At 42.0% G+C, this 13080-nt stretch overlaps 1 protein-coding gene across 1 annotated transcript in view; it reads left to right on the top strand.

Annotated features, from left to right (window-relative positions):
- Window positions 1-13080, top strand: part of LOC103615851 (endonuclease/exonuclease/phosphatase family domain-containing protein 1) — a 52881-nt gene that overhangs the window by 18385 nt on the left and 21416 nt on the right. The window contains exon 3 of the mRNA XM_017734597.1: window positions 5246-5297. Coding sequence (XP_017590086.1) covers window positions 5246-5297 — 52 coding nt within the window. The remainder of the gene's footprint in view (window positions 1-5245; window positions 5298-13080) is intronic.

Raw genomic sequence — 13080 nt, 5'->3', positions numbered from 1 at the left:
CACCTCTTCCCACATTTGTTTAAGCCACAAGATCTGGGTTTTTCCATGTTTGTCATTTTTGGGCTGTTACCTTTCCCCACTCTCCATGTATTTCCCAAAGCAGCATGTGCTTGATGCCTAAGCATCTGGCTATACTTAAAACAATTAGAAAACAGTTAATCACAGCCCTTACCCTCAGGCTGTTGACAGCTGAGGCAGTGGGGACCACCACAGCCCTCACAGGGAACACATACACGTGTGGGTAGCTTCCCCATCCTTATTGTTACTCACTCTGTCATCCAGAAAATGCCAAAGGAAAAAGATGGGCTGCAGTGTGAAGGGTGATGAGCATTGATTTCAGCAGCAGAGCTGGAGACCAAGATGAGGGATAGGGACAGCAGGCAGCTGATGGGGAGTGCTCCCTCCCAGGTACCAGGTACCACTAGCACAGCTCAGCTGCATTTTTTTTTTCTTTTTTTAGTCCAACTCTCATGTTTTGTGCCCATCTCTTAGAGCAGAATAGATTTATGAGTAAGGCTGTTTGGACAGATTTGCAAATACAGTTTTGGTGTACAAATTTGGTGGCCCAAGTGGTTTTGTCCTGTTCTTTTTGTTAACTAAGTCACACGTGCGTCTGTCATTAAGCACTTCAGTTACACGCACTCACGCTCTACTCTTAGATATGTAAGTGATCCATAATACTTTCCTGTGGGCCATAATATGTTTGTGGGATCTTATCTCAAGAACAAAGAGGAAGAGTTTGTAGACTAAAAGGGAGGGAGAAAGGAATTATTTAATGTTGTTTGAAATGACAACTTTGAGATTGAGTGGTTTTTGCATGGGCTATTTATAATAATGTCTTTGAGTCTAGCTGAAGCAAGATTTGGTATAGCTGTATGCTGAAGAAGGAGGCAGAAAAGCAAGAGAAGTCAAATGGCATTTCTCAATGTTGTTAACTTCAGGCTTATGCGCTGGCTGGTAGAAAGTATGAGGTTTTTGGAAAAACTCAGGCCTCGAGCAAAGGTATGTAATTGAGCTTTTGTAGGACACCGTTGTGAGGCCAAGCGTTGGCTTAAACACTTCACTGAGTCTCTGGTTGCTTCTTTTCCTCAAAATTGCTGGGTTCTGCACTGAATGGAAGCCTCAGTTCCACGCTGTGCTCAGCTCAGCAGAGAGGTCACTGTGCTCATCAATGCTCTGCACTGGGGACCCTCTCTCTTGCTCATGGCAGCCAGGTGACCTGTGTCCATAGTGGCTGCAGTTCTAGTTCTGTGCAGGGGTGGTCCAGAAACTGACTGTAACTCTAAAAACCTTTCTACCCCTAAAGCACCCTTCAAGCTAGTTTTGGAGGAAGCAGCTTCTCTTCCTCAGGTGAAGACCTCAGGTGCATTCTCCATGGATGGATCTGGGATCTGCCTTGTGAGGCAGTCTTGGTCTATCCCATGTGCCTTGCTGCAGAGCCATAGGTTCACTGGTTTGCAGGCAGATGACCCTCTAGTGGTTCTTAGGAAAACCCCAACATTCCCCACTGCAAGAGTAGATAGGATTTTGTGGGCAACATGAATTCAAGCTGGGAAGTGAAGCTCAGCGCGAATTAACCGCGGTCATGATGGCTCATGGTGAACAGGAATGCACCAGCCAGCAAGGGACCTATCTGCAAGTTCACAGCGTTGCAAAAGACTGCCAAAGATTTAAATTACTCCTGGGTATGTGGGATTAGAAAGAGAAACCCAATGCTACTTGTTTTTAAGTAGGAAGACTTTGAGGAAAGGATTGCAATGATACCCTGAGGTGTAGAAATGTGCTGTAGCTATAGGCGTTTGCTCAGCACTGTGACTAATCTTCTGGAAACCAAAAGGAATTCCCTTAGAGAAGAATGCTGTGCGTCACCCATGGCCAAAAAAAGAGGGAGTCATGTGTTTCCTTGACAGCACATCATGTTTGCGTATTTTCATTGCTGGAGGAGAGTCCTTCATCCTGATCACTGCATGTTTTCAAGTATTTTGAGTGTGCCTGCGGTTCCAGGATATTAATTTCAATAGCTTTGTTTAAATAGATCATGTAAGTAATTCAGTCAGTGAGTATTTTTAATAGAGTTTCAGATTCGAGCAGAGCCATTTTCAGTATGGTTACTCATATTACAGCTTTCTTAACCAGTATATTTTAAAGCTGGTAGGTTAGAGCAACCTCTTCAGGAGCCATAAGGTTTCTTGGGGAAATAGGATTTTTCTATGACTTTATTCATGAGTTAGTGTTTGCACAACACGGGTGAAGATGAAAGAAATAATGCCAAGGGTATATATAAACAGGATACTTAAGTGGTGTATTGTAGACTGCAAGAGCTTGTGCTCCAGCATTGGCTTTTGGTAACTCTATTTGCATTTAATTTGAGATTTTTTTTATTGGAGACTTACTTCCCCCCTACTCCTCCCCTCAGTTACTGACTGTATTCCCATCTACTCTGAAATCCTTGGTGAACACAAAAGCTACAAACAGCAAATGAAGTTATGAGCTGCTCTCAGTGGTTTTAAGATTGCTGATGTAGTGCCTAAATAAGCAGCCTCATTTCTTTTTGAAGCATCAAATGCCCAAAGCAGCAGCCTTGAAAGAAGCTGCATTTCCAGGCTGACATTGCATCAAGTAGCACATACTAATGTTACTTGGAACTGCTAGAAGAAATAGCAGTAAATAATTGGTTATTAAGAACAATGTTCCAGGTAGTGGACTGTAATCCCGTGGACAGAGACAGCATCTGTGATGGTGCTTTGAGGAAAGAAGGATCTTGCAGCTGGTTGTATAAAGGCTGATACTTGCACTTGTGGATTCCTTTTAACCAAGAAAAAATACCTGAGGTATTTTCAGGTGTCACCTGAGGAGAAAAGAGTAAAATACTGGGCAAACATTGATATCTCAATTTGTAAGAGCAGAGGAAGTCTTTTTCTCTCCAGGAATCAAACCAGTGTTGCTGCAAATCATGTAGCAACTTTGAATTGAGATTTGATTCTGACCCTGCATATGCAGTATCTCTGCAAGATGCAAACCCTTTGTATGGATTCTTCACCTCTGAACAAGGGTACAGCATTTCCATAATATAATGAAATAAAATAAATGATTCCTGCTTCCTGTTTTGTTACTTGCTTCTGTGTAACTGTATTACTTGTTTTAAATAAACACACACCAGTTGAAAAACTTCTTGTGGGGCTTTACAGGTATAAATGGGAAGGAAGGAAGGTTTTTACAGTGAGATGATGATCTTTAGTGAAAGTGGTACTTGCTTTTGGGGCAGTCTGCATCTTTCTTCTGCAGCTATTGAGTGTCAGATAATTCACAAATAATGTTCTAGAAATAACTCAGTCAATTGTTTGAAGCATCTGCAGCCTTGATTTATTTGATTAAGTAATCAAAAAGTCTCTAGCTTCAAAAAGAAAAAGACAAAAGTAATTTGCATACCTGCAGCCCATGTACACGCAGACTTGAAGCCCCCCTTGCAGCAGCCCAGCTGGCTGTGGGCAGCCTGAATGCATCCGTGTGTGTGTTAGCCTACCTCCCTCTCACCTGTCCCGTGTTTTTCTCAAGTGCACTGCAACAGAGGTGAGTCATCCAAAATGAAGAGGTGGCTCCTGAGTTCAGAGACAGATCTTGACTGTGGCTGCATTGATACTGCCTGGGTTGTTGGACATTCTTCTCCAAGGTGCATCAGCTGAGGCTCCTTCTGAGTTGGACACAGTATTTCAGTGTTTTTTAAATGGAGGTGCCTTCTTTGCTTGTTGCCCATCCCATCTTTATTTTGCATGCTGGCTGAATTACAAGGAAAATTATGATTAAAAATACCTTGGTATTGTTGGTTTTGTACTTTCCCTCGGTGCCTTCCAGTTCAGCTGAATGCTTGTGTGCAGCCTAGTGTGTTTACCAAACCATAACACCAAATCACATGTCCCCTGCTACCATAGTGGTTGGGCTTTAATGGAATACCTTTTTCATTTTCCTGATTATCCCACTGTTTTCTGAACCATCTCCACCGTCTCTGTCTTAGTAGTAATAGTCTCTACAGACTAGAAATATATTGTCTGTGGCTATTTTATAATTCATTGGATATAGGCTTTTTATGATGCCTTGAAGACACTGAAAGCTAGAAGTCCGTTAAAGTGAAGGCACATTGGTGTTTAGGGATTAGGCTGTGAATACCTGCAGTGGAATGCCGTAGAAGGACAGGACTACAGCTGTGCTTTGCCAGCTGCTGTTGCAGGATGGATGTACATAATTAGCATATAAGGTGCCAGTGGATGTTCAAGAGTTATGCAATATTGCTCTGGGGTTCTGAAAGGCTAATAAAACTTTTTGTGTTATATCCTTTGGCAGAGTTCTGTGTGGACTATTCACACCTTCTTGAATATGAGCTTTTAACTATACTGGATTTTTACTGTGTCTGTGTGCAGGGTGGTAAGAATAACTTAAACAATATTTATATGCATCATTTGATTCTTCTTCTGCCATGCAAATGTTTTCGTATCCCTGGGTAAAGGAAATTATCCTCTGGAGTCCAAGGATAATATATTAAGTGACTGGGTTTAAGATGGGTAAGGGAAGTGAGCATGTGGAGTTGCAATACAGGTGTAGAATCCTGCTTGAGTAACTCTCATAACCTTGTTGAAGTGAATGAAATTCAGTGTGCAGAAGAAAGATTCAGTAGGTGAAGAAATTTGGGACTGAGCAGTAAAGGGCATTACAAGAATAATAATTGTGGATTATCTTTCTACCCCACTTTTAAACAGTGGTGCACATTTCTGTCATCTCTCCCTCAAATTTCTTGAGCTGGGTTGTCTTAATTACTGCACCTCATATATAACATTGTAAATCCATGGGAATGGCTGTTTTGGGACTCGTAGAAACCTGTTGACACTGAGGAACAAAGCTGACTACAACTGATAGAAATGTCTAGAATATTCTTCTGTGTTTGTCATTCAGAAGATCCTTTGGTGTTAACTTGGGATATTACAAAAGTAATGATTAATGCAGTTTCTCTGTAAGACAAATTCAGATGTGCTTGTAATTTGGAAACCAAAAAATCTGCTTGTGATGACTAATTCAAAGCAAACAAAGTGACACTGTCTCTCTCGCTTTGGTGTGTTTTATCCTGAGCATTTCTTGTATTTCTTTTGTCAAGAAAGAAGATAAAAAGTGAGTTTCAATTCTGCTCTTACTTCGATTTCTGTAATGCTTGCAGTGGAGTGATTAGTTCTCTTTTTCTCTCTGTTTTTTCTTACAGTATCAAGCTTTTGGCTGTGCAGGAGCTGGCTGACAGAGAAGCACTGGAAAAGGTATTTAAAATACATCTAATGCAACTATTGTAATGTGTTTAAGCTCTTAAAGCCCTCTGTGTTAGTTGTGCTTCCTAACTTCATGGAAAATCATGTGGCATAAAATAGGACATCTTCCTAGCTCCATAGTGCATGAAGGCAGAGGGTCAATGTTTTGTCTAAGCTGACCATGTGCTTTTGGTGTTTTCTGATTTTACAGCAAGCTTGGGGTAAGCAATGCTTAATAATAAGCAGTAAATAATAAAATCCAGTGTTGCTCTTTAGCCAAGGATATTGCAGGCACAGCAGGGTTAGGTCAGATATATGGAAGAAATTCTTTACCGCAAGGGTGAGAAGACACTTGAACAGGTTCCTCAGAGCTGTCGATGCCTCATCCTTGGAAGTGTTCAAGGCCAGGTTGGATGGGGCTCTGAGCCACCTGGTCTAGTGAAAGGTGTCCCTGGCACCATGGCAGGTGGGTTGGAACTGGATGATCTTTTAAGCCCCCTTCCAACCCAGACCATTCTGTTATGGCCTTCTTCTGAATGAATAACCAAATTTTTTATTTCTTTTGCATTATGATTCTTCTGGCCTGGCAGGTAGGACTGGACTCCCAGTGCCCCTGCTGGGACCAGTGGCTTCCCTTCACTTCCTACACTAACTCATTCACCTGCAAGAGCAAGGATCCAGCTGTGAGGCAGCATGAGAGACTTGTTAGGGTGCAAATAAAACAACTGAATTTGAAGCCCTGTTGGAAAAGCTGCTGTCTTAGCGTAGGCACTGAGCTGGTGCTGACCCAAGCAGCCCCTCTGTAGCTACGAGTGGTGTGGCAAGGCTTGGGGAGGAAGGAGCAAACCTTCTCCTGCCTTGAACATGTGAAGGAGAAGGTCCTGCAGTTCTGTGTTCAAGCTGCATTTGCTGGGTACTCTAGAAATAGTGAGTAAAACGAAATATAGCAGCAGTGGGTGCTTCAGCCTTGAGCTTTGCCACTGACCGGAGATGCATTTCACAGAGGCTCTCTGTACACCCCAGTTAATTCTCAGGGGGCATCTCTTCACTGGCTTTTGTGAACTCGGATTTTGACATGAAGAAGTAGATTTTGATGAAAGGCAGTGACAAAGGACCACACGGGTGACACTGTAGTTTTTCACAAGTGAACAAGACGTGGCTCTCAAGCACTCATTGTGCAAAACAGGTTAATATTAGCAAATTTTCATCGTTTGCAGCAGTCGGATTCTCTGGCACCTCACACCCTGTACATTTCCCAGCTTTCCAATGGACCCGTACCTCCCTTTGGCCTGATGCCTCCAAAAACATGGCCTGGCAAGGTTAAGTGACCTCAGCCTGGTGGGAGTGGCTGTTTGAGGCATTGTCTGGAGTGCTGCAGGAAGCTCTTCAGAAAGGCTCAGCCTCAGAAAAATGATCTTTCTAAATTGAGCTCTCTGAATATTTGATATCTGCTTTCATACAATGCCAAGCTTAAAGAATTTAAAAGGCCAGTTTAGCCCTATGGAAAATAACGGGCTTGAATGATGTAAGTTCAAAGAAATTTGCTGTCTTTATTTTTTAAGTACAGGAGGGGAAAGAAACCCACAGACTTCCCTTGTCCAGCCTGCTTGCAGACTCAGGTTTTAAGAACACTGTGCTGAGTTTTGTATTCTTAAGCCATTATTTATCATCATTATACCGCAGGAATACAGAATATTATTAAATGATAATATTTTAATATTTATTCTAAGACGGGTTTTTCTGGTTTTTGAGGGGAAATTTTCTTTAAAGCATCTGTGGACATGGTAACCTAGAACTATTTTTCCTATAGGGCACTTTTCAGTCTTTCATAGATGGTTTTGAACTTTGGAAACTTTCTAAAATTCGATGCCCAGCTTTCAAAGTGTTCTTACATATTTTTGATACTTGCATAGAATCCCAGAGTGAGCAGCAGCTGGCTGCTGAACAGCAGTGCCCCCCTGAACAGACTTAGGGGCTGCAGATTAGCTCTATGAAATCAAACCACATTGAAATCGAGTGCGTGTGTAGCGAGTCTCTTGAGAACCAGGGCCTCGAGACGGTGTCATAAAATTATTCTGGCCATAAATAACACAGGCAGAATGTGAGGTGAGGCACATGAAGGCAGTGGACTGTTGGAGCAGGCTGAGAGAACTTGCTTGAACTGTTGGGGTCTTGCTTTCTGCAAAAGCATTTCATGCCATTCTATCTTAGGTATTTAAGTGTCTTTAAATGTTTCTCCCACCTTGGCTATTGAGAATGAACTGAACACACTTTGCGAAGCTTTGTGCCGTGCAAAGACTCTATTTGCTTAATTTCCTAAACCCCAGTGTTTTGGCAAATTGGGCCTAAATGGCCCTTTAAGCCAAAGATCTACCACACTTGGCAGCATTTATGCCTGGGGTTGCCAAGACAGAAGGGATGATTGGCAGGGTTTAATTACAGCCCGTCCTGGATTGGGACAAGCTTGACTGACCCGCAGATGCTGCTAATGAGCTGGTTTGTTTTTCTGAGGTGCCACGTCCTGTAAGCACCACAGACAGGGTGCTGCATGTGGAGCTGAGCCGCAGCACCATGCTTGCTGTTGTTAGGAGGAATGGGAAAATAATTTATCTCAGTGAACCAGGTCACATAAGAACAACAAGAGCCTTTACCTGGAGAAAATTCTGGGTCAGAGGTGGGCTTGTTTGCGTTTGTTTTGGCCATAGCAAATCTGACCCATTCCAGCACAGGCTCCACGTGAGTGCTCTTACAGGTGGCTTAAAACCAAGCCCGTGCTTACCTGTATTTTGTCCTATCTTGAGCCTTCAAACTGTTGTGTTTGCTTCCCCCTGTCCTCTTGCTGAGCTTGCCCTGCTGCTGTGGGATTGTGTTACTTACATGCCTTCCCTTCAGAAGGGCTGCTGGCATTTGCCGAGGGCAGGAAGAACACAGATGGAGAGATGCCATGGGAGGGCTTCCAGTCATGCCAGCCTCGTCCCCACAAGGGTTCAAGGCCACTCAGGCTTTAGAAAGAAGTATCACAGGCACGCAGGCTCGTTGGTGCCGAGTCCTGTATGAAACATCTCTTCCTCTTCCAGGAACACAGCTCTCGGAGAGACTCCAGCGCCACTCTTGCCCCAGTGTGTTTTTTGAGTACTTTACTTTATCTAATTTTGGCAAGTCCTTAATTGCAGAAGAAGAATTCTACTTGGCAAATGTTAATTGTATTTATTTGGGGAAGGGGAAAAAATAATTCTCCCAAGGAACATGCTGTTTTTATAGTTTAAAAATAAATCTGCGTAAGTAATTAGGTTGAACTGCCTAGCCAGGTGACATTTCACCTTGGTTACTGTTTTAGCATTTAAATTTGTAGTCCTTTTCCATAGGCAAGCATGTACACCAAAGCAATTGTTCTTATTCGTACTTGATGCCAGTAAATTGTGCAGGAAGAGTCATCCATCTTACAAGAAAAATAAAAATATTCTTGGCATTCTAAGTGTTTCCTCCTGCATCTTTCAGGTGTTAACAGGGGCTCTTGAGCTCATTTCTCCTTCAGAGGTGGGTTATAGAGGAAAGCTAAATAATTTGTACAATTTAATAATCCCCTGACAGCTTTTTATAGGGTAAGCCTGCTTTGTGAACAAGCAACAGTAGCCCATTATTTTGCTATTTGTGTATTAAAAAGTAAATGCATCTGCTGTTACCCAGGATGACAAAGTACTGTCCACTTGACTCCATAGACAGAGAAGTTTGTTGGCTTCTCATCTGATAAATGCAAATCTGTGATTCTGATCTGCAGTTTGTTAAGTGTGGAATTCATCTGCAAAGTGATGGTTATTCTGCCTGAAGTTGGAAGAGATCTATTTAGACTGCCATGAGACACACTAGGTGGGCTGAAGGACAATAGGAATTGGGGTGAGAATTTTGATTTTGTGTAGAGATGATGTTCTTGAAGTTGATGATAACTTGCAGCCTCAAAATCAGTGTAAGTAACATAAGTTTCACTGTTAAGGTCTCCCTGTAACAGTGATGGCAAATTTATGTGAGCTATGTCCAAGAGGTCAGTGAAAAGAAAGTGAAAAGAACAAAGTAATTATCAGTAGGCTTGCACTGTCTATGTGGAGATTTTCACCTTCACTGGAGAAATTTTGGAGGTCACAAATCAAGAGGGATTTCAAGTCTTTCACGTGGTGCCTCTGAAGCACAGAGCACATTCTCTGGACATGAGGACAGGCGGCAATGTACCTTGCCGGTACAGGAAGGGATCTCTTCTGTCTGCTGGCCTAACCTTACTTGGTCTTCCGTTGGGAATTTCTGATGGAGATGATAGAATGAGAAAACTCTGATCAGCCTACTCCTCCAGGTAGATTCCCCCCACCCCATATAAAGAGCTATTTATCTTTCCTCATATTTACCTTGTTGCATTAAATGGAAAGCTTAGCACTGTAAGCAAACAATCGCTACAATCTGTGCTCATGTTTTGACTTTTCCCACCTCCCTCAGCAGTACTAACAGCTAGAGTTGTCTCCCATGATGTGGAATCAGTTTCCCGGATTTCCTCACCCATAGGAAAGACCAGATGTCTGTATTTGGGAGATATTTGCTAAATACAGCCCCTTTCCATCACACAGGCTTTTCACACTGTGCATGAAGAATCAGTGAAGCACAACTGGGATGATAATGATGAGGTGGCATTATTTTACTGAAAGAAATTTAACATGCCTGCCATTGATCAGAAGTAGCTTTTGTCTGAGGAGAAATTCAGTGACTACTGTTGCACAGTTTTACAGAGTAAGACACAGGAGATGAGGGCAAAAGGGAGTGCTCATTTCTTTTTCGTGGCATCGCTCTGCTGGTGCAATTTCAGCTGCATTCAAAAACAGGTTTGTAAAATGCTGAGCTGCCCTGTGTGTTCCCTGCTGTAGCTACCTTCTTTCTACACAGCACACAGAGAATTTTAACTAAAAATTTGCTTTTGTTTTCTTGATCCAGTGTACTGTTTCCTCCAGATATTATCAGAACATAAAAAGTATGACGTCAATTGAGGTTCCAGAATTTCCAGTATGAAATGCATCTGCTGGAGGTTTTTATTTATCTTTTGTCTGCTTTTGAGTAGATTGAGCCAGATCAGTGTTTAATCATGATTAAGCCCATTGTAATCTCTGTTCTTTATAAAATCCCTCTCCGAGCAGAGCAGGTTGTTTATTTGTGAAAGGTTATCCCTAGGAGCTTTTCAGTGTTTGAAAGAGAGGTGCTGTTTTTCATTTGCAGGGGTAAGCATAGGCACATTGCATATTGCTTGCATGGATACAAATGTGGTTGTGTGTGCATTTGATGTGATTTTATTTTTTAAATGTAGCAGATGTGTACCCCAGAAATGCAGTTAGTTCAGGACTGAGTCTTTGTGTGCATATTTTTAATTGCCATAATCCTTCTGTACAGTGTGAGCCCCTTCTTGCAATCTTGCTTTGGGCTGATCATGAGGCGATTTGCAATGAATGAATTAGTTGCTGTAAAGGAGTTGTATTTACTGCCTGTTCTTAAACCTATCCTTTCCAGAAGGCAGTTGGGCCCTTTGAAAATCAAGTACATTTGGATGTCCTCTAGAGTCAGATAAGGAAACAGCAGTCTTGCTTTCAGAGATCAGGAAAAGGAGATGTCAGCTTGGCCACTGACTCAGTCAGGACATTTGATCAGTTTCTTTCAGCCCTGTCAGTGCCTTATTTTTCTGCTCCCCATTTCCAGAGGATAGGTGGAGTCAAGTCTCTGAGCTATGGGATGGACTTCTGCATAGTACATCAGCTGATGTAGGTCCTCATGCCCTCTTCCTTCAAAGCCACCATGGAGTTAATGATTGACCACTTAGAGTAAAAGGAGATTATTCCAAATCATCCCACTGATTTTGCTTTAATTCTTTTTCTCACCTTATTCCCTATTACTTTACCCTTTTGCTTTCCCACACCTTCCCTGTGTTTCCCCCTCTCTCCCTTGTGTTGCTTGTTTACCTAAGTGCAGGTAATACTCAGGAATACAAAGTATTCATTTTTTCAGACTTCATCCCGTGGGGTCATGAAGTCTCAGAGTGAAGGGAAGAATAGGTGTAATTGGGAAGGAATAATTTTTGGCTGAGTGGAGCTGCAAGTGATGTAGCATTTCTTACTGAATGGGAGGCTTTTTTGGTATTATCCTATCTACTAAATTGTCTTAGGAACACTGCAGCTGTACTGTGTTTGCTTCTGGCCTTTCATATTTTCCTCCTTTTTGTCCTCTAGAAGGGATCTAGATGGCTGGAAGTTTAAGGACATGTATTGGTGGACCTTACAGTTCTAGCCAGGTCCATGATGATTTCAGTAGCTCTCTGCAGGAGGACCTATGACCACTTTGTCTTTTCCAGGCCCCTCAGCTGCGAACTATCATCACACGGTCAGCAGCATTGGAAGCACAGGCTTTCATCTGCTAGGATTTCTGGTGTCTTTGATCTTGGCTGGATTTTTTTTTTTTCTCTGTAGTTTTCTCTTCTGTGATGATCAGTGGACTTCAGTAAACAAAACACTAGAAGCCATGCTATAGACACCACAGGGAGCTACAGAGAACACAAATTCTCTAAAATGCTTCCCTTTATGAGGTGCACAGCCACAGGTGCCCTCTTCTTCCCTAGAGCACTGCTCTGCCTTTCTGAGCAGTGGTGGTATGGAGATTCCTTGTTATAATAGCTTGGCACTTCTTGTAAATCGTCTGGTCTTATCTCTGAACATAAGCCAAATTCACCCAATAGTGAAGCCATTCTCTTCACTTCCAGAGCAGGGAAAAACAGAAAATACGTGTTTACAAGTGCTGGCATGTGTTAAGATTTGGTTGTGGATGGTAGAAGTAAGAGGGGACCTAATCAGTCCTTTTTCCTGGATTTCTTCTGGACGATGGTAGAAGGCAAAGCAAGTTCAAAGAACAGGAACAGTTTTAAATAATCAGCAATTTGGGGAAGAGTGTTGTTTGGTTTTGTTGCATTTTTTTTCCTTTTTAATATATTGACAAAGCAGCAAGGGTGTTTTAGTGTCATACCAAATAATTTTTGATAGTAATGCATGTGCTCTCTATGGGAAGCCAGAATCCATGGCATGTGTTAGAGCAGAACTTTGGTCAGGGTTCAAGGACAGTCCTGTAGACTCTGTGGAGGTCATGCTAGTAAGTATGGGCAGAAAAACATCTATTGTTACTCAGGCAAACTTATAAATAAAGAATGAGCTGTTTCAGCGAGGAATCGGTGTCAAATTGGGCTCTTTAAATTAAGGGCTAGAGCTATGGAAAAAAAAAAGAAGTATGAGATTTTTTATTTTTTTAAAGGTAAGATAACATGGCCTAGTGCTAGCAGCCTGGAAGAGATCCTCCAGATAATAAGCATTAAAAGAAGGAAAAAGAAACTAGGAGGTGAGACAGATTTAAATAACTTTACAGAAGGTGGCACAGTGTTCTGTAGGGTGGTGTAATCAATGCCTGAAGGAAGAATAAATATTTGAGGCTGGCAATGGTTGTGAGTCATATTAGATGTTTCTTTCTTCCTTGTTTTTGTCTTCTTACCATGGGAAAGAATGCTTGCTCTAAGCAGAGATGTAAATCAGTTGGGGAAAACAGTAACACTAACAGTAGGAAAGAAATGAAGCCACAAAACACCCAACTCACTTACTATTACCTCTAGAAATTAGTGAAGTTTTATCAGGAGAATGGAGGGAGACCTAGTTATCTTACATGCTTAAGCAGCTTTCCTTGATTAATAACATTCAAATATTGTGATTTCCCTGTTCTCTTTCAGTTTTATTTG

This window comes from Corvus brachyrhynchos, unplaced genomic scaffold (genome assembly GCF_000691975.1).
Source record: "Corvus brachyrhynchos isolate BGI_N302 unplaced genomic scaffold, ASM69197v1 scaffold94, whole genome shotgun sequence".
NCBI lineage: Eukaryota > Metazoa > Chordata > Aves > Passeriformes > Corvidae > Corvus > Corvus brachyrhynchos.
Note: the sequence above shows the minus strand (reverse complement) of the source record. Positions and strands in the feature narration are given on the sequence as shown.